A 21,949-nucleotide genomic window follows, 5' to 3' on the forward strand; every position below is an offset into this window, starting at 1 on the left:
TTTTGAAACAAGCTAACAGCATCAACCCGACTTGGAAGCTGGCATACACACACATATTTCACATAGATCGGAGGTGTTTTATTTGTGTATCCTTGGCAGTGTTCCAACTGCCAGCACAATTAATGCATGCAACATGCATTTCTTGTAGTGTAATCTCAGTGGAAAGGGTGGAGTGTGAGGACTGCTCCATTTAATTCCAACTGAAGCTTTTGTCTAAGAGGCCAGAGACGCTGCTCTCATTTGAATAAAGGAGACATCTATGCTAGGATAAACCTAGCGTACTACAAGGTAGCTAATGTTGGGAATTCCATTCCACCCTTGCTGCAGATATGTGGGATTGTTACATGTCACATGTCTGTTTGCATTCCAGCGCTGATTGCTGGAGTCCCGTGAGCGGAACATCCACTCTGTATTGCTTTTGTTTTCTCTCTCTCTGAGAAGAACGACAAGGAGAGAAGCCTTGTCCCCCGACCCCAGCCCCCAAAACGGGTCCCACGCAGCTTCGGCATTGCTCTGGGAGCTTGCGGGGCTGGGTCCCAGAGCAATGCCGAAGCTGCGCGCGGGATGGTGCACTGTGCCTCCCTGCTGTCCCCCAAGCTTGCGGGGCTGGCAGTGGGGCTCTCCTGAAGCCTGGCGAGCGAGAGGGATCAGTGCGCACCGACCCCTCTCGCTCTCCAGACTTCAGCGAAAGCCTGCATTCACCCCATAGGACGCACACACATTTCCCCTTCATTTTTGGAGGGGAAAAAGTGCATCCTATAGGGCGAAAATACGATAATTCTTTGCTGCAGAATATACTAGCTGAATCTTGAACTGATTCTAGATGAAGCTGAGGTTAGTTACCACACTTCAGGGGAAACTAAGTCACTATTAACTTCCCACATTTATTTCAATGATGCCAAAGTGCAATTTAATTTAAGCTCGAAATAAAAAAATGTCCAGTAGCACCTTAGAGACCAACTAAGTTTGTTCTGGGTATAAGCTTTTGTGTGCATGCAGACTTCTTCAGATACCAGATACCTGAAGAAGTGTGCATGCACACGAAAGCTTATACCCAGAACAAACTTGGTTGGTCTCTAAGGTGCTACTGGACATTATTATTATTATTATTATTATTATTATTATTATTATTATTATTATTATTATTATTTTATTATTTCGACTGCGTCAGGCCAACGTGGCTACCTACCTTAATTTAAGCTGCAATAATACTGTGACCTCGGAGCAAACCCCAATGAATTCAGTAGGGTTTACTTCTGCGTAGACGTGGTTAGGACTGTGTTGTTAGCTATTTGCATTGGGGTGGACCTAAATTAAATTTAAGTATTTAAATAGAATTTGTGGTTAAACTGAAAACAAGCAGTGCACTCCTATGCATTTTTACTCCTTCAACAGAGCTTATTTTGTATTGAGAATGTGCAAGAGTGCATTGTGAATTTAAGATGAACTAGATCCTGATAAATTATCTGGCTGTTGAAAACCTTCCATACATATTTTGAACACATAAATAGTACTGAAACCAGAGTACCGGGGTGTAAGAATTCATAACTAAGTATACGCAGTCTAATAAACTCCAGCAACACAACTGTGTAAGAAGCAACGGAATCAAGGAAGACTACATGGCTGTTCTGAGTTTCGCCCTCTTCGCAAGAGACACTGGTGAACTAATGGGAGCAGTTTGCCTTCCCGATGAAGTCTCTGTGTGTCTGTAGCACCTCCGACAAACGTTCCATTGATAAATATTCTTGGAACCTGTTGGGTATAAAAATTAACAAATGAATTTTATTTCTTGCATATAAGCTTAAAACGCACATGCTGTATATTCTATAATGTTACCACTTACGTCCCAGTATAGCAGGGGTGGCCAACTCCCAAGAGTTAAAAACTGGCAGTGACCTACCCCCTTTTTGGGGGCTCAGGTCAAAAGTTGTTGAGCTTTTTTTAGGAAGGAGGGAGGCCCATTTTTGCAGGGTTCGGGGATCAAACTTGTTTGTTGAGTTTTTTCAGGGAGGAGGTAAAATGTTGAGCTTCTTTTAGGGGATCCACGCTTGTTCAGTTTCTTTGGGGGGAGCCAATGATCTGCCAGTGATCTACTGCAGACGTCCAGTGATCTACTTTGTGGACATGCCTGCAGTATAGTATTTCTGGGCTGTAGCAGAAATAGCTATGGAGTTGGACAAATGGCATGCATAAATGGCAAGCAATGCCCAACTCTTCAATATTGAAATTGAATTGAAATACTTTATTGTCACTTGTACAACTTGTATACAGTGAGATTACACGAGCACCCCCCACTCAGCTCTCTTAGTCGTAATTCCCCTCGTTTACTGACGCACACCCACCAAACCCGAAAGTCACTTGCCCTGTTGTTATCTTTTCATTCAGCAGCCTAACAGTCCACAGATAGAAGCTGTTCTTTATCCTGTTGGTGCGACTAATCATGCTTCTATATCTTCTGCAGGAGATCAAGAAAGTGCCGGCCAGGGTGTGAATCATCCCTGAGAATTTTCCTCACGCTCCTGAGGCAACGTTCTTCCGCTATTTCATCCAGCGGATTCACGGGACAGCCCATAACATCTTGTGCTGTATTCACCACCCTCTGTAGGCACTTCCTATCACCAGCGTACCACACCTTGATGCAGTATGAAAGGACACTTTCTATGGTTGACCGGTAGAAGGAGATCATCAAATGTTGATTGACATCGTTCTTTCGCAATACTCTGAGGAGATGGAGTCTCTGTTGGGCTTTCTTAACCACCTGGGTTGTATTTATTTTCCAAGTAAGGGCTTCACTGAGATAAACTCCTAGGAATTTAAAGGAAGAGACTCTCTCCACACAGCCCTCCCCGATGTACAGTGGGGCTAGTTCTCCTCTCTTTCTCCGAAAGTCCAACACCATCTCCTTTGTCTTGCTGATATTAAGGTGCAAGTTGTTCCCTAGGCACCATGTAGATATTTTTTGGACCTCCCCTCTATACACTGATTTGTCTCCACCTGTTATTAAACCCATTATGGTGGTGTCATCTGCAAACTTAATAATTGCAGTAGACGGGTCAGATGATACACAATCGTATGTATACAATATGTTCGGCAGACAGGAGGTCATGCTAGATTGTCTGAATTCTATGCTCTGAAAGTTTTACCATGAAATCAACCACAGAAAGCAAACTTAAAAACAACAACAGGTAGCCACATCTGATGGATATGAATATCTTAATGATGTAACATCCAGGAAGGCCACAACAGGGCACAAAGCAATAGCTCCCACTCCTATTGTTAGGGTTGTAACCAGCAGGGGGGAGGCAGGCAGGAAAAGTCCCCAAGAGCTTCGCGCGACTTTTGCGGGCTTTTCCCCAGGAGGGAGAAGGGACTGACGCGGCCAGTCAGTCCTTTCTCCCTCCCTCCTGTGGGCTTTTGCGGGAGGTGGGGGAATTGCCATAGCCTTGCACAGCCTCTCCAGCCGGGAGAGGTTGCGCAAGGCTAAAGAGGAAGCCAAGGCAGCGAGCGGGATGGATTGCGCTTGCTGCCTTGGCTTCTTTAGCCACGCTTCTTTAGCCGCGCTGGAGAGGTTTAGCTCCCGGCTGGGGGGAGGTTGCGCAGCTATGGCAGAAGCCAAGACAGCCAGTGGGATGGATCCCACTCGCTGTCTTGGCTTCTTTGCTCTTTGGGGCTGGGGGGGGGGAACCCGGGCTTCCCCTGCAGCCCCGAGAAGCTCTGTCCGCTGCTCTTTGGGGCTGGGGGGGGGAATAATATTTTTGTTCTTGATTTCCCCCTCTAAAAACTAGGTGCGTCTTGTGGTCCGGTGCGTCCTATAGAGCGAAAAATACGGTAATTCACAGAGAGAGAGGTCTATGTCATCCCATCACCACATCTTGTGGCTGCAAGTTCCACGGGCTAAGTTCCTATTTGCTGTAGGAAGAAATGCATCTACTGGGGGCGGGGGCTGGAGAGAGAATTCCTCCCCCCCCCCGCCAAGTTTCTGCTATAGGTGACCAAACTTGGAAAGTACTCACTGTCCTGCCGCCAGTCATTTGATGAAGAATATCTTGAAACTGGCTTCCGTTTTCGTACATGTCCAGTTCGATGGCTGTGTAGTTCACATTCATATCTTCAAATAGCTTCTTTGCCATGTTGCAGTAGGAGCATGTGGTTTTCGAGAAGATCACTACACAGTTGTCTGAGATAGTTTGCTAAGTGTTTTAAGAAAAGCTTGCGTGAGCAGTTTCTATACGTAATGTAAGCTTTTAAGTTTTTAACAATATCAAGGTTCTTGCATTTAGATTTTCCCATCCCAGAATTGCCTACAAAGACTGGGGGAGGCAGAGTCTTGGCCCTCAAAAAATAATCAAAATATTTAACTATAATCTAGAAGGGAATTACCTCTTTAAACTGCAAAAATAAAACCTTGGGTTCACATTTGTCATCTTAAACATCTCTCTGTTTGCATCAAACAAGACATGCTTTTGCCAACGTTCTTCACAGAATGTGCTTGAATATAATCTGAGTACTTAAAAAAAAGTCTTTAAGTAGAAAGAGAAAAAGGAAACTAAAAGACAAAACAAACATACGCTTCATGGGCATGCTAAATATGCAAAAGAAAAATAGCATAAATACATTTTTACAATACTGAGTATATTTACAGAATGGGTTTATAGAAGAACGAATAAATGAGCATTAACATCTAATTGTAAGGGAAAGAATAAGGGGGAAATACAGGCAAGCAAGCAAAGACATAAATGGGGAAAACGAATTGGAAAAGGACTAGTTACATTCTAAATGAATTCATACTTTACATGGACTATATTCAGATGGGTACAGTTACTAAGATACGCCATCAAGGTCAGTCAAATGCACACTTAATCCTTGGGCTCCACAGTTCCGCACAGCACTCAGAATGATGAGTGAGTTTTTCCATGATTAAAATATGTACAGCCTTTTTTGAGCCAAATATCAAATCTAAAATTTGGACCATCTTTCCACCTTGGGCTATAGGAGGTGGGCTGCCACCATAAGATAAGACAAGTGGTTTTTATTTAACGTGGGAGTTACTGCCTTTAAATACAGAAAGAAGGCACACAAGCCCAATCTGTTTGGACTATTTCTAACAGTGGTGCTGTTTTCAACCATAACAACAGTCCAGGGAGTCTGGGGAAAATGGGCATAAAGGGCCAATAAGTCTTTATGGCTCCACAGTTCCACCAACAGGACATATTCTCAGAGTTTGAATATGTGCCATGTGAAAGGTGCTATCTATTAATAATTTTCATGAATTTTCTCTAATCCAAAAAACAATTAAAAACATGTTTCATTATTGCCTAAGTTTATATTTCTGATTTGGGGATGTGTTTTCTACCCTGGGCGTTATCGAAAGGAAGGGCAGGAAATAGATTCAACAAATTATAATAATGTGTCATTTAAAAATGACAGGTTGAACAATAACAATAAAGGTATTATTATTATTATTAAAAAACCTGAAAATTTATAAATGATAATTTAAAAGTATTTTCTCTACTTCCTCATGTGTCACATATTTTGTGAACCTGAGGGCTTAATACTAATTTCTCTAAGACACTCCAGGAGCTTCTTTGGTTAAGGGGCAAGAATATAAATGAATAAATTTCATACAAAATACTGGCAGTAGAGTACGTTTAAGGTAAAAGCCATTTCCACTCACCTCTATCTGGTTAGCAGTGGCAGTGTTAGATAAGTCTGTGGTAGCAGATGTACTGTTCCCCATTCTGAAATTATAAATGGAGCCAAATGAATATATTAATGTTATTTTGCAGAGCTTAGTCAATGTTTACAGAGCAAATAACATCTAAGCAAAATGAAACAAGAAAGGGAGTTGGCAACTGTGTTTTAACATTTTGCACGTCATTAAGACTTCAACAGAACTGAACTGTTTACTGAGATCTATCTTTTTATTATTATATATGGTATTACTATTTTTTGTAACTAGATCTGAGTTTATTTTTGAAGTGGTCTATAAAATTTTGAATAAAAATATCCTATACGTCTCTACTCAGAAATATGTCACATTGAGATCAGAATGTATAATATTCTATAAGTGTATAAGATAAATTATTATAATTATAATATTACTACCTAATGCGAGCACTCCTGACTCTGAGGAGGTCCGGATGGTGTTAAAGAACTTTTCTGCCAGAAGAGAGTAGCCAGGAAAAATCCAATGTCAACAAACATTACCTGCATTTGTAGCATACTGATAACCTCACAGGAATAGAGAGAGAGAACACCCAACTCTGCCAATTTGCAAAAGCATCCTGGTCTGGCCACCTGGAGGTTGCCCTTGTTTGCCACAGGCAACTAGGAAATAACCTGTTTACAAACCTGCCATACAACTAGTACAGCATAACTGCTTCACATGTTTTGATGCTTCATAATGTCCTTTCTGTAAATAACATGCAAACTGTTATAGACTATAGTGTGCATGCTATTTACTACATTTATGCAAGTTCTTATACAGTGGTACCTCAGGTTACATGCGCTTCAGGTTACATGTGTTTCAGGTTACACACTCCGCTAACCCAGAAATAGTGCTTCAGGTTAAGAACTTTGCTTCAGGATAAGAACAGAAATCGGGCTCTGGCGGCGCAGCAGTAGCAGGAGGCCCCATTAGCTAAAGTGGTGCTTCAGGTTAAAAACAGTTTCCGGTTAAGAATGGACCTCCGGAACGAATTAAGTTCTTAACCTGAGGTACCACTGTACAGGCAGGTGGTTTTCATACATGCCAGGTACAATATTTTGTGCAACCTCTTTCCTGAGAATTTATGGGTTGTTTCCCTTTTGAGGAAAGACTACTGAAGATCTGTAATATGTATATACAAATACGTGTCACTCCTGGCAAGAGAATCCAGGATATGCTTAATCCCTCCCCCCATTTTTCAATCTATGAGATCTAGAAGTGCTTACTTTTCACAGGATCACACACCATCAACTAGTAAACTGCAGAGCTCCACACAGAGGACTGTTTCTTCATTTGGCACAATGTAACACTATAGCCTTCTTGGGAGAAAAGCAATGACAAACCTAGACAGCATCTTAAAAAGCAGAGACATCACCTTGCCAACAAAGGTCCATATAGTTAAAGCTATGGTTTTCCCAGTAGTGATGTATGGAAGTGAGAGCTGGACCATAAAGAAGGCTGATCGCCAAAGAATTGATGCTTTTGAATTATGGTGCTGGAGGAGACTCTTGAGAGTCCCATGGACTGCAAGAAGATCAAACCTATCCATTCTGAAGGAAATCAGCCCTGAGTGCTCCCTGGAAGGACAGATCCTGAAGCTGAGGCTCCAATACTTTGGCCACCTCATGAGAAGAGAAGACTCCCTGGAAAAGACCCTGATGTTGGGAAAGATGGAGGGCACAAGGAGAAGGGGACGACAGAGGATGAGATGGTTGGACGGTGTTCTCGAAGCTACCAGCATGAGTTTGACCAAACTGCAGGAGGCAGTGGAAGACAGGAGTGCCTGGCGTGCTCTGGTCCATGGGGTCACGAAGAGTCGGACACGACTAAACGACTAAACAACAACAACAACAACAACAACAACAACAACAACAGTATAGCCTATACCAGGCGGTCCACCTTTCATACCAAGTGTGAGTACTTTAACACAGAACCCACAGGCCACACAGTGAATTAAATTTCCACATTGTAAATTAAAGTGTTTGCAATATATTTAATATTATTTAGTGTACACAGTTAATATATTTGATTCAATATATTTAATTAAATACACAATAAATAGGTTTAAATCTCAGCATTGTGGGTTCCAGCCACACGTTGGGCAAAAGATTCCTGCATTGCAGGAGGCTGGACTAGATGACCCTGGTGGTCCCTTCCAACTCTACAGTTTTGTGAGGAAGGAATCCCAGTGATTGATCCTAGCACTAATACAAAGAAAGCATTGGATCCATTTTAATACACAAGCAAATGCGTGACACAAAAAATAAATTTTTAAGGGTTTAAGATGTTTTTTTCTTGAACGTTGCCACCCTGACCTGTACCAGGCTTTTAAAATAAAAATACTGCATATTGAAGCAACTTGGAGATGCTGTGATACATAGCTCCCTGGAACTCCTCCCCCAAAATCTGAAAGTATGAGACTCTTGACACAAAACTGCTTGTTTCTAGAGACTCTGAACTTGTTGCTGTCTGAGGGAAAGGGCCCAGCTTTGCCAATGAACACCTTATAACCTAACCTGCAGGGAACTGGAAGGGACATGAAAGCCTTGCCCTGGTTTGCTCCTTCTTAGGAGTGAGATGAGAAAGCATGGAGCTGGAAGGGGCCCCAGGATCATCTAGTCCAACCCCCTGGCCATGCAGGAATATGCAGCTCAGTGCCGGATTTAAAGGTAAAGGTACCCCTGCCCGTACGGACCAGTCGTGTCCGACTCTAGGGTTGTGCGCCCATCTCACTTAAGAGGCCGGGGGCCAGCGCTGTCCAGAGACACTTCCGGGTCACGTGGCCAGCGTGACAAAGCTGCTCTGGCGAGCCAGCACCAGCGCAGCACACGGAAACGCCGTTTACCTTCCCGCTATAAAGCGGTACCTATTTATCTACTTGCACTTAGGGGTGCTTTCGAACTGCTAGGTGGGCAGGAGCTGGGACCGAAAGACGGGAGCTCACCCCGCCGCGGGGATTCGAACCGCCGACCATGCGATCGGCAAGTCCTAGGCACTGAGGTTTTACCCACAGCGCCGGATTTACATATAAGCTAAACAAGCTATAGCTTAGGGCCCCACTCTCTTGCCCCCCCAAAAAATATACTTCTTAATTGTATTTCACTATTAATATACTTCTTCTTAATTGCATGTCAGTTCAACAATTACTTTGATAAAATACATATTTTGTTATGTGCAAATGGCTTTAGATACCTATTAGGTCCATAAATTGCCATATTGCATATATTCAACACAAAAAAAACAGCGACAATTTGTTGTTGGCAAAGGACAGCTGGACATATAAAGGGCCCCATTACCTTCAGTAGCTAAGGGCCTCATCAAACTTAAATCCAGCCCTGATGCAGCTGTTCCCATGTGGGGATCGAACCTGCGAGCTTGGTGTTGTCAGCACTATGCTGGAATACCAATTGAGCTGTCCAGTTGCCAAGGGAAGGAGCGTTGAGAGAAAAGAGGGAAGGGGGGCCGCAAGAGGTTGGGAGCAGAGAGAAAGCAGCAGCATGCAAAAAGGGGAAATGCAGGACAAACTGAATCAATGCAGGACATAGCATTTTACATTGAAACAAGGGGCAGTCTTGTATGATCAGTGGCATTTTACATTGAAATAAGGGGCAATCTTGTATCATCAGTGGCATTTTGCATTGAAATAAGGGGCAATCTTGTATGATCAATGGCATTTTACATTTTACAAGGAGATGTCAAAGCGATAAACAACTACCTGACATTCAGAAGACATCTTAAGGCAGCCCTTAAGTTTTTAATGTGTGACATTTTAGTGTATTTTTGGTCTCTGTGGAAGCCGCCCAGAGTGGCTGGGAAAACCCAGCCAGATGGGTGGGGTACAAATAATAAATTATTATTATTATTATTATTATTATTATTATTATTATTGAAACAAGGGGCAATCCTGTATGATCAATGGCATTTTACGTTGAAATAAAGGGCAATCTTGTATGATCAATGGCATTTTACGTTGAAATAAGGGGCATTCTTGCATGATCAAGGCAACCCTGCTTGGGGAAAACCTTGCAAAGCGCCTGCTAGGGAAGAAAACCCTTGCAATGCGGACAGCGCTACCCGCCCCCCCCCGCCTCCCACCCCCGCCAGTACTGACCTTCGCCAGCCCCGCAGTAGACTCAGCCTGGGCAGCGCCTTCAAAGCCATAGGCAACAGCAGCAACAGCAGAAGAGGAAACAGAGGGCGGGGTTTTGCTCAGGCCCCGCCCCTTGGCCCCGTCCTCTTTCGGTCCCGCTCCTCCCTCGAGGACCCTCACCGCTTGAGGCTGGCTATCCGAGTGCCTGCTTGGTGATTAATTTTTTTTCTCCACCCTTCCCTTCCCAGCGCGGGCCTCTGACGGGCTTCCTCCGCTGCCCATCACGCGCGGGGGGGCGGGGCCTCGCCTCAGAACGCTAGGAGCAGGAGGAGGCGGGGCTCCAGGGAGGCGCCCGTTCTCCTTGCGTGCGCAGGCGCCAGCCAGGTCAGGCCAGCGTGAGGTCCTTCTTCTCTTTCTCGCGGCGGCGGCGGCTGGGCCAGTCAGTCAGCGAGTCGCTCGCTCGGTGGTTCGTTCGGTTTGTTTTCTTGTCAGCGAGCGAGCGAGCGAGGGCGGCGGCGGCGGACTTGAGGAGAGCCGAGCCGTGGGAGCGAGCGAGTGAGCGCGCGCCCCGGGTCCGCGAGGCCGGCGAAGGGAGCGAGCGAGCGAGGCTTTTCTGAGGGAGCTTTGAGGCTGAGGCGATGGCGGACGTCCTGAGCGTGCTGCGCCAGTACAACACGCAGAAGAAGGAGATCGTGGTGAAGGGGGACGAGGTGATATTCGGCGAGTTCTCCTGGCCCAAGAACGTCAAGACCAACTATGTCATCTGGGGGTGAGTCCCAGGTCGCGAGGAGGAGAAGGAGGAAGGAGAGGCGCCTTTTAAAAGCTCTGTAAAGCTGGACGACTCCAGCTGCCGGGCCGGCGGAACGGGCTGCCTCATGATTCTTAAGCGTGTTGGTTCTGTGGGGTTTGGTTGATCCCGCATGAAGAAGCTCCCCTGCCCACTGCACCCGTCTACCTTCCCAAGCTTCGTTTCCAGCATGCACAGAAAAGTTCTGCTGGGGCTGCATAAAGATACTTTAAACGTTGCACATAGGGCTTAACGTTTCTGTGGTGGTAGTTGCCTTTGGAAAATTGAGCTCCTCCTGTATAGAAATACTTTACATTGCATAGGGGTTTAATATTTCGGTGGCAATAGTTTCCGTTGGGAACTGGGCTCACCCTGTGCTGTATAGAAATGCTGACATTGCATAGGGGTTTAATATTTCTGTGGCAATAATCTATTGTATTTTAATATTTTGCTGTGGCTGGGGAAACCCAACCAGATGGCTGGGGTATAAATAAATTATTATTATTATTATTATTTCCCTTGGAACTGCACCCAAGCGACAAGAACCCTGCATCCATGCTGTACGATAAATACCATATTTTTCCGTGCATAAGATGGCCCCATATATAAGACCCCCCCTACTTTTGGGGATTCCAAATTAAGAAAACACCTCTCAGCACTACTCGTGTATAAGACGCGCCCCAATTTTAAACCTAATTTTTTGGTTAAAAAAACCTAGTCTTATACACAGAAAAATATGGTATTCATGGGAGGGGATTAATATTTTCTAAGAAAATATATGCAAAGGAGGAATAAAATATCCACAGATTTAGAATCATAGTCTTAATCTCCAGCCCCATGTTGGGCAAAAAGATTATTGTGTTGCAGGGGGTTGGACTAGATTGCCCTTAGGGTGCCTTCCAACTCTGTGATTCTCTGATTCCACCCCCAGTGACGGGGGTAGGTTGCCTTTGCACACAGGGCTCTCGTATAGTGCGTTTCAATGCATTTGCCTAATTCTTTTTTTTAAAAAAGCCATTTAGGCCGGAGCCTGTGTCACCACATCATGCAGGAACAAGTTCTGTAAACTGGGGGTGTCAGCACTGTAGCTTTGTGTGTGCTTGCCGGGGAGGGAGTGCTGCGTGCTGTATTCAAGTCATGAATTTGTGGGGGAAGCAGGTGGAGAGGTGTGTCTTTCTGACCTCCTGCAAGAATGAGGAGTATAGGGTCCCTAGGAAGAGTTAGGAGAGTCAGGCTGGAGTCTTGTATGTACTTTCTGGAAAGTAAGTCTCGCTGAACTCTGCAGTGCATTGGGTAATGGGAAGTGTGGTGCTTCAGGTGGTGCAGGCCTACAGCTTCCACAGTCCTTGCTGGTTGGGGCTGATGGGAGTTGTAGTCTGGCAACAGTTGGAGGGCCACAGGTCCCCCATCCATGGCATCACATGCTTAGGGGCAGTATTAAGGTGAAGTCATATTTGTTTATACCTGGGAATAAAGAATTGCAGAAGTCAGTGAGTCTTGTTATTGAATTGCACACTCTCTCGCTTAATTGGGTTTTAAGAAAGAGAGGACGGCAAGGACGAAAGGAGGCAATCCTTGAAAAGTTGAGAGATGGGGATGCCCTGTGACTCCTGTGCAAATAGTAATGTTCTTTTTGTTGAAGGAAGAGCTAAGAGTTGGGTTAAAAGTTTTATAATTTGGCCCTGCTTCTGCGCCTGTAGCAGGAATCAAACATGGAAGAAGGAGCCAAATTACACACAAGAGCTAAAGTTGGAAAGGCTCTTTCTTTTGTTTAATCTCCATGTCTGAAGATTCACCTGCTTAATTTCTGCCTGAGGGCTGCTACTAGAGAAACAAGAAGTGGACCACATGAAAAGAAAAAAATGACAACTAGTTGGGGAACTGTAAACACATACATATATGAGGGTCAGTCCCATTAAGTCCAGATGCATGCTTACCTGGGAATGAGAGTAACTGCTGTTACCATTTGGACTGGCATCTGAGTAAGCATAGTTAAGACAAAGCTGTAAGAATTTCTCTTCCACTTTTTTTGTACACCTACTCCAGATGAGTGCAAGTGAAAAAGGAGTCCCCACAGTCTGGGTTTTTCTTTCAATACTACTAGAGTGTAGAATCTTAATTTTTAAGGAAAGTATGGAAAGTATGCAAGCTTGAATAAACCATCCTGTTTCTGGATACCAAGATTTGTATAGAAGTAGTAACAGCCTGCAGTCCTAAACCTACCTACTTAGGAGTAAGTTCCATTTAATTCAGTAAGGCTGATTTCTGAGTAGACATGGTTAGGTTTGTTCCAATTATTCCAGTGCTGATAATCCTTTTTGAGGATAATTCTTACTAGTTTCTTTTGACCTGTATCTGTGTTGGGAGAAGGGTAAAGAGAATGCCTCACAGCCTGTGTGGAAAAATGACACCTTTTTCTTTGCCATGTAGTGTGCATGTTTTCACTTCTTTTTTCCGTCCTCCGTGGGAGAGGGAAAGGGTAAGGACAACAGAAGGACCCCCCCCCCATTTTTTCTCAATGCCAAATGGGGTTCACTATGGAATCCTAATGCAACTTAGTTGCAAAGTTGGATCCAAGAGCCAAATGTGGAGTTTCCAAACATGACTTTGCTGAGAGGAGATTGGGATGCACTGATTAGGATTTTCCCTGGGTTACAGAGCTTCCTGCCCCCGGAGTGTGATTTACTGTCTTTGAACTGTAGAGCTAAAGATTATGCACCTGTTCATCCCTCGCCCAGCTTATCTGAGGAGGTTTTGAGAGATAGTGGTAGTTGTGTCTTGTGAAGTTTGTTCAGAGATTCATGTTTATCTAACCCTCTCTCCTGGCTAACTTTGATTGGTTACTTGTGGCGTTCTTTTCAAAAGTTCTTTATCTGATTGGCACCAGGACTTGTCACCTGGGTGCTGGAGATGCATGTTCCATCAAGAACTGTGCATGGCTGTGCAGTTCAATAAGTGAAATCCTTTCGCCTAATGCAAGTTTTATAGCTGTATATTGCCTGGCAATGCATGCCTAGTTATGTTGTGCACATTTTGGAGGGTATACTACGAAGTTTTTAAAACAGCTTTAACAAATTGGACCATAGTTCTCTTTCAATAATTGGCATGTTGTAGCTTGTATTGCTAACAGTTAAAGTTGATTCCACAGTCTGGTGTAGCTAAACCTGTTAACTAAAACTGCCCAGTTTTTGACTTGGCTGTGAACTGACTAGGAGATGATTGCACACCAGAGGGTTAGAGCTTCTATCAATGTTAAAATGCCAATACTGCCTTTCTTACTTGGGGAAAATAGCCATCAAATTTGTTATAATTAAAACACTTCCACAAAATGACGATGAAGCACCTGTACAGAAAAACAAATTTACAAGATGGCAAGTTATAAACTGCACAGGCTCCCCAGACCATGCTGCCTGAACCAGAGATGGAAATATAGTGAGAGTGGAGAATTTGCCTCTATGGAGTGAGGATGGGTACTAAAGAACTAGGCAAGTTACAGTTGGGGCATAAGTGCAGCAGGAGGGGAAGCTCAAATGCTCTGCACTCACTGCTCAGAGCAGAATCAAAATAGACACTTAGGTTTGGGATACGTGCAGGTGAACCTAGGTTTTTTGGGGGGTGTAACAGTATTGTACAGATACAGACTCCAGGGATACATGCTTAATGTCATATCGCTGTTCACCGCACATTCTGTGGTAAACCCAGATTTTCTGATTACTGTCCAAGGACCCATTTTCTAATTGGTGTTTGCATATTCAGTCGGAGAGCCAGAGGTAACTTTGAAGTCCTTGCTCTATGCTGAGAGGCAAACAACATCACTTTCTGGGTGCTGTTCAAGGCTGCATGGGGGAGGAAAAGCAAAGGGAACCTTGATTATGTACATGGTTTTCCCATGTGCCAGATGTCTAGGATTACAACTATACTGAACAAATATATATAGCAGCCAAGTTTCTATGGTGTGCCACAAAAGGCAAGCACACAAGGATACCTGTCTTCAAGTTAAACTCACTACGTACAACAGTAGATTATAAGCCCGTCAATTTACAACATTTTTGGTGAGTTTTTAAAAAGTTTGACTACTTTTGTGCTGTTTGCTTTTATTCTGAAGTTTATCTAGTTTGGGGTATATTGATTCCTCCTCTCCTTTTTGGTTGTGTTCAGGCAAGGAATCTTTAAAAAAAAATAAAAAAATGCATGTGTTCCAGGTGCCCAGAAAATGAATGAAGGAAAAGTGTTAGGATAGACAAACTTCAGGGCCACATTGAAGAAATATTTGGCAATGCTTGGTGTCAGACTGCATGCTACAGTGTAATCTTTGGTCTTGACATTTGAAAATAATGGGATGAATTAGAAGAGACAATAGGGGGTGAGTTAACCCATCCCTAGCCTTCTACTTTTCTGCTTCCCTGCCCTCTGTCACAGCTGCATTTATCCCTACTGGAATTTCAGACCTATGTTTACCTTGCAGCCCTACTGGTGTTGGGAAGAGTTACTGGAGGAAATATTTCAGTGGGACTAGCCAGCTGATAAAGGTGTTAGGCACAAGCTTCTTTCTTACACCATATTTTATTGTGCATCTTGCATTTCTGAGGATGCCTTGCACTGGAGAAGTTGTCATTGGTCTAACATTATTTATGTCTGCTTTATAACATGTGGTTTGACCCCTATTACCATCTTTTAGTTTAAGGTAATTATCACTTTGCCAGTGGCGTAGCGTGGGTTGTCAGCACCCGGGGCAAGGCAAGTAATTTGCGCCCCCTAACCCGTGGATTTGCGCCCCCTAACCCATGGATTTGCACCCCCTAACCCGTGGATTTGCCCTAACCCCAGATGTTGCGCCCGGTGCGGCCGGCCCCCCCTGCACCCCCCACGCTACGCCACTGCACTTTGCATATTTATAGGCACCAAATATGCAGAATTTGTCTGTGAAATGCTACACTTATTCTAACATATTTTTCTGTGGTTTGAGTCAGCTTTTAAAAAGTCTTAATATTAATGAGAAATGTAGAAAAATTCTTTCATTTCCAGTACTTTTGCAGTTGTTGCTAGAATTCGTCACGTACATACTTCAGCAGAAGGAAAGTTGTTAAATAAAATAAAAACAGTTTTCTGACACACCCACAATGTCCATGTCTTCTCCAGGCTATCAAATCTTTATGTAGCACTTTTCATTATTAAAGGTGGTTAAAAGATCTGTGTGGGACATCTTAAGAAGTTGCCTCTCTCCTATTAATTTTATCTTAGAACTCTGTTTTCCCCTTTTCATTTCCTTCCTTCCTTCCTGGGTGGGGTGTGTGGGTGTGAGAGAGTTCTGACCTATACATGCACTTTTGCTAAATTGATCACACCTAATCTGTTTTGTGGACATCAGCTGCAGTGCTGAAACTGCTTTGTGATAGAGTCGTATCTGGTCCAAATTTATATTTTCTCACTAGAGTAATTAGTTACATTGACTTTACTTGATACCTTGTATAGGGAAACAAAAATAAATTTAATGATAAGACCATTGTCTTCAGGTACATCTTTAAAAAATGTCAGGAACCCATTTCTGCACAGCAAAGTACTGAGACCTGTGCCAGTGTAATATGATACCTTAACAGGAACAATTCTGGTTGTAGCATAGCAACAGTGGTGAGCAGATAGCTTGCAGTAGCAATGTACAACTGGTGGCCCTGCTGCTCAAATCTACCTTTTAAGGGCTTTCCATCTGGTCCTCAGATATGCACCTCGACCTTCTATACAGGCCAACCCAAGCAAAAAAACCTTTAATCTCTCTCTGTTCACACTTGTAAAGGGTTTGGCAAAGTCATTCCTGTGCTATGTGGTTTCACTATCTTTCCATGGCACGGGCAAAGGGATTTTGAACTTTTACTTCCTACTGTGAACAAGTGTATCTATCAAAATTATCTTAAGCGCCACAGTTTCTGTATTTTCCTGTATTTTGGCCCATGTACAAAATATACATTAAGCTACAGAAGAGCCCTTTGGTTGTGCCTTGGCTTATGCAGGAGTAAGTCAGTGGGTGAAGACATTGTTGCTGACCCTTCCATCTTTTTTTTTTTAATGGAACCTGTTAAAGTATTCCTTGTTAGTTGAGCATTTATTTTGTAATATATTTCCCTTCAAGCTGCCACTGCTTGATTTGGCAGCTGTGCTTGCCCCTTCATAGTGTGCCATCTTGAATTATATAAATACCCAATTTTAAGGATATGTTAACCTCTTTGGGACGATTGCCCTTAATAGAAACAACCTGACTGAAAAGGTCTGTATGCCGTGTGTCTTTGGAAAGGTGGGAAGAGAACAATTCAAATATTATGGTGCCTTTCCCTTCAAATTTGTCAAACTTGGCTTAAGTGAGCAGGGTGGGGGAAGGCAGAGTGAGGAAGCAGTAAGCCAAGCTGATCGGTGGCATTTGCATGAGTTATTTGCCAGACAGTTTTGATATACTGTACAAGTTTGTTGTTTTGTCATGCTTCCAGCTTTTTATGAAGAGAACCATTGGTGGGATATATTCTCTCCAAATATTTCCTAAACCATCCTTGCTTTCCATCCATTACAGGACAGGAAAGGAAGGCCAGCCAAGAGAGTACTACACTTTGGATTCCATTTTATTCCTGTTGAATAATGTGCATCTTTCACATCCTGTTTATGTCCGCCGTGCTGCGGTAAGTAGATCCCTCACAATAGGAGCCTAATGTTGGTTGATGTTGTTTCTAACCTGCCTGTTGGTCAACTGAACATTTGTAGAATTGGAGGGTATGAACTGCTGTGCTAATAATAATAATAATAATAATAATAATAATTCAGCAATCGGAAATCATAATCTTGCAATGCCTTATTTAAATGGGGTACATTTTAATCAATGCCCTTAATTTTTTTGGCAGGAACTAAAAACATAACAAAATTGCAACTGAAAAAAATCAAAATTTTACAGGTAGAGGCAGTAGTAGCTGTGATAAGTGTAATTCAGTCCCCCGACCAGAGGTTCTGTAATAGTATTGTTTCACATATTTATGCCTTTAAAAATAACTTTTTGTGTTGCTAAATTATATTGCAGTGTCTTGCTGCTTCAGTTTCAGAAATGCACTCACCCTGCCCTTTCCTAGAGTAACTGTGTGTGTTTGGGTGTGGGTGTGTTTGTCATTATGTTGTGTATTTTTGTGTTTTTATATTGAAAACTACCCTGTGATCTTTGTATGAAGTGCAGTATAGAAATCTTCACAATAGTAATGATGACAATGATAATAAAGCTCCCTTCTTGAACAGTTTGTCAGAACTATGTTAATCATGCTTGAGGTTAACTAGGATTTCCCTTAACTGAGGACCTGAAAGTTGAGATCCTGCGAAATTGAGATCCCATGTTAAATGAAATCCTGGTAGGTCTTAATTGCAGTGAGCATTTCCTCTGAGGAAGAGCTATGACCTACCTGTTCATAAATTGCTAATGGTGTCTAGAAGGAAGCCAGCATTATTTCTTTAAAGTAACAACATTATGTTTGTAAAGCACACCCATGTTGCTGTTTCATTTGCTGCTTGCCTTTTTTATTGTGTTCTCTCCTTTCAAACACGGTGCATTTCTCAAGAAGCTGATTTCATCAGTGTCATTAAGAGTGCCATGTGGTTTTGGCACAAACCTTTGATCCAGAACTAGGGATGGATGAGTCTGTCAATTTTGGTTTCTCTTTTTTCCAATCCCAAATTCACTTCACCTGACTTCTGCATTAGTTGGCAATTTTATTTTATTTATTTTTTAAAAACCCATAGGTGTTTTCATGTTCATTTCTCCTAATATATGCCTTTTTCAAGTGTGATTTAAGTAGACCCACATTAAAATGCAAACTTGAACACCACCACCCCAATCCGTGATATTGTGTGTGTGTGTGTGTGTGTGTGTGTGTGTGTGTATATATATGTATGTATAAACTAGCGTTAGATATACCTGCTATTTTGGCCTGCCTTACAGGAGTGGAAGCAACCTGATCATCACTCTTTGTAGTTGTAATTTTAGATAATGGCAAGTATAATTGAGCTGCCCCTATTCCGTGGAACAAAAGCCAATCACTTTGTATTGTGATGCTGCTTGCACTTCCCTGCCATAATAGCTATTTTAGCCTTATGGGCTGTAATCTTACATACTGGTGTCTTACATTTGACTATTTTCCTGCTTGACCTGTGCTTTTGTTGCCTTATGCTGTTTTTGTTGCCTTATGCTGGTTGTTTTTTTAAAAAAAGAAATAAGTGTGCACAGATACACTCCCAAGTTCTTCACACTGGCAAACATCTCTTAGAAACTATAACTTTTCTCTACAAGTTCAGAGAAATGTGCAGAGCTATCAACTACTGATGACCAAAAAAACAACAACCCCACCTGAGTATCAGCATCACTAAAATAGTGAGGGAAAGTGCACATAGACTTTGTGACTTCATGTATATTTTGGTATTGACAGCTGAAGCTAATGGAATATCTTTAAAGTCTTGTTTCAGAACTATTACTAAGCTTCTTATATCTTAATTACATCCTAGTCCTACTTACTTGAAAGGAAATGTCACTGAGCTCAGTGAGATCTAGTTGGAATTAAATGTAGGTTTTCAGCCTTAGCAGAAGAAACCACATCATTCTACAGTGACTTAATATTAATTCTAATATTGTATTTATTTAAAAATTTATAGACTGCTCACCCTATAACAGGTAAAATAGCAATTAACTTCTACAGTATGATCAGCAGACAGTAATTAAAAGGCTTGAGGAAATAGTCTTAAGCATTCATTTGAAAGAGTGGATTGCTGGAGCGTGCCTTATCGTGATCGGTAACAGATTTTAATGTGCTAGTATTATTGGTAATAAATAATTCTGCATTTATTATTACCTGCCCCAAGGCATTTGACAGGCAAAGACTAGAAATCCAGATGAATCCTAATCTGAATTTGAAGGATGGTGATTGATCATAATGTTATTTTTGTTATGTGGTAGGTTACTGCTCACATTTTACAGATAGGAAGTTGATCAGCGAGTGAGTTATACTAAGACATTCTGCAAGTTTGTGGCTGATCTGGGTTTTGAAACCAGCCCCCCAGTTTTTGAGTCACTGGCTAATGTTAAATCATTAGCCATAATGTTCTAGTCATTGCTGCGATCTACTACTTCTGAATTTAACACCATTTAACACTTGTAAGCTTCCTCCCCTCCTGCCGTGTACTATGAAAAGCTTTAACTGGCCATGTAGCTGTTGCTCCATCCCCTACTTTACAGAAAAGTATAAATATTGATAAAATTAGTAATCAGATCCTTCCCGTGTGTGGCAGATTAAATGAAAAGGCCTTTAAGTAGAGCAAGATAAAATAATTTATGGGGGAAAGGGCCTGAGGGCATCTTTCCCCACGTGAAGTGCTAACATTGCACTCTGTCTAACCATGCTAAAATGACAGCAGGTTCCAAACAAGTGTCATAATAGCTTTCCTTGCATGGCTCTGATCAAAGTATATATTGCACGCATATTTGTATAATAAAGCTCCACCAGCAGCTACTTCCGTACAAAGAAGAAAGTGGGTGGCATTTAGAAGTGAATTATCTCTTGCCACTTTTCCTCTCCAGCTTTGCCTCTGAACCAGCAGCCCTTCCTTCCCTACCTGAGGATTTGCAGGTGCATATTCAAAAGAGGCGGGTTAAGCAGTCCCCGCTCCCTCCCCCCATACACTTCAATTTGCCTTTTTCGGAAAGTTGCTTTCCTTGGAAGAAACAGATGCATGTAATAACATAGCACCCAAGCCACCACTGTTTGCCACGTAACACTGAACGCTACTGTGTTAATAGCGCTGGCGGAAGACACAGTCCAGCTGCAGTGCAATAATTGTTGATACTTCTGCAACTGGTGGAAGCACAACAATTTGTAATCCCATAAGGCCCTATTCCCTCACTGGGAGCTGCTGAAGCTATTTTGACTTGTCACAGTCATGCAGTAACTAGGCTCTTTGTGAAGGCATGGCTGGGGCTTCCTTGGACTTTTAGTGGATTCTATTTTTCAAATCAAATGTTTTATTAACAATTGGTCTGTTGCTTTAATCTGTTTTCAGTCTATTGTTATAAATTATGAAGCAGTGCTCTCCTAGTGGATTGGATTGCACTCGACCAACCATGCTAATATTCTGTTCAGGTGCGGTTATTATTAGCATTTTCAAATCCTGGGGGAAACCCTGCCGTGTGGCATTTTATTGAGAAGCAGCTGTATTTGATGTTCCAATTAACATTTGAGATAGGCTTCACACTAAACTGTCAACTTTGGGTTTGTTTTGAAGCAAACACATGTATGTTGTTGTGTCTCAAGGCCGTATTTTCATTCTTTTAGACTGAAAACATTCCTGTAGTAAGAAGACCCGACAGAAAGGATCTGCTTGCATACCTAAATGGGGAAACATGTGAGTTAAAAGTTATTTAACTGTTTCATGTTCTCACTAATCTGTTTTTCCTCCTTGGGCTAAAAATATAGGCTGTAGCCACTGCTGCTGTGATGTTTGTATAATGGGACTTCTCTTTCTCTGCTCTCCTTAGTTCACCCTCAAAATCTTCTTCAGAGGGTTGGGGGACCCTCTTGAGCAGATCTGGGGAGCATGAAGGGGCTTCAGGGGGAGGAAAGGAAGGAGAAGTCCCACTGTATAAGGAGAAGTCTGCACAACATTGGATGCAGCACATTACTGAGAAGTGAAGGGTAATGATCTTGGATTTCATCAGATGTTTGGAGGCCTGGTACCTCTTTCCAAAATGAATCTGAAGCTTAATTAGTTAACCAGATAAGCTAAAATGAAATCTAGATCATGTTGTAAATAGGGTGTGTGTGTGTTTACAAAAAGAGAATGATTGGTTTCCTGAGTCTCTTGGAAACAAGCAGCACAAAGACCTGAATAAAACTGTTGTCATGAGTGTCAACCAAAATCACCAAATAGGGAGCTGTCAGTGAAATTCTTACTGAGGGATGCTGCTCACATTACCATATTTTTCGCTCCATAAGACGCACTTTTTTCCTCTTAAAAACTAAGGGGAAATGTCTGTGCGTCTTATGGAGCAAATGTGTGGTCCCTGGGGCTGGGGGGGGGGGCCCGGGCTTCTCCCGCAAGCTCCGGGAGCGGAGGCAAGGCTGCACGCAACCTTGCCGCTGCTCCCCGACCTGTTCTGGGGGCTGGGGTCGGGGGAAGCTCAAGCTTCCCCCGCCCCAGCCCCGCGGCTAAAAACAAAGCCAAGGCAGCGAACGAGATCCATCCTGCTCACTGTCTTGGCTTTTTTTGCTCTTTGGGGCTGGGGGGGGGGACCCGGGCTTCCCCTGACAGCCCTAGAAGCTCTGGGAGAAGCGGACAGGCTGTGCGCAGCCTGACCACT

General features: G+C 42.9%; 2 protein-coding genes across 2 annotated transcripts in view; one reads left to right on the forward strand and one right to left on the reverse strand.

The window, feature by feature from the left end:
• Positions 1-56: 56 nt before the first annotated feature.
• On the reverse strand, positions 57-9,972 carry GLRX2 (glutaredoxin 2). The gene is made up of 4 exons (XM_083620365.1): positions 9,819-9,972; positions 5,675-5,738; positions 4,014-4,190; positions 57-1,752 (listed from the first exon to the last, which is right to left on the reverse strand). The coding sequence occupies exons 1-4, from the start codon at positions 9,866-9,868 to the stop codon at positions 1,606-1,608; spliced, it is 438 nt and encodes a 145-aa protein (XP_083476491.1). The 5' UTR covers positions 9,869-9,972; the 3' UTR covers positions 57-1,605.
• A 173-nt stretch (positions 9,973-10,145) lies between these two features.
• The window catches only part of CDC73 (cell division cycle 73), a 117,673-nt gene continuing 105,869 nt past the window's right edge, over positions 10,146-21,949 (forward strand). The window contains exons 1-3 of the mRNA XM_083620331.1: positions 10,146-10,566; positions 17,141-17,246; positions 20,925-20,994. Of these exons, the coding sequence (XP_083476457.1) occupies positions 10,436-10,566; positions 17,141-17,246; positions 20,925-20,994 (307 nt within the window). The 5' untranslated portion in view covers positions 10,146-10,435. The remainder of the gene's footprint in view (positions 10,567-17,140; positions 17,247-20,924; positions 20,995-21,949) is intronic.

This window comes from Podarcis filfolensis (assembly GCF_964270895.1).
Source record: "Podarcis filfolensis genome assembly, chromosome: 6".
Taxonomy (NCBI): domain Eukaryota; kingdom Metazoa; phylum Chordata; class Lepidosauria; order Squamata; family Lacertidae; genus Podarcis; species Podarcis filfolensis.

Excerpts from the sequence above, each read along its gene's own strand:
- GLRX2 (XM_083620365.1), bottom strand. The coding sequence starts at position 9,868 with ATGGCTTTGAAGGCGCTGCCCAGGCTGAGTCTACTGCGGGGCTGGCGA. Across the intron at positions 4,191-5,674 it reads CCACTGCTAACCAGATAGAG|CAAACTATCTCAGACAACTG; the intron begins GTGAGTGGAAAT and ends TAAAACACTTAG. Across the intron at positions 1,753-4,013 it reads AAATGACTGGCGGCAGGACA|GTTCCAAGAATATTTATCAA; the intron begins GTGAGTACTTTC and ends TATACCCAACAG.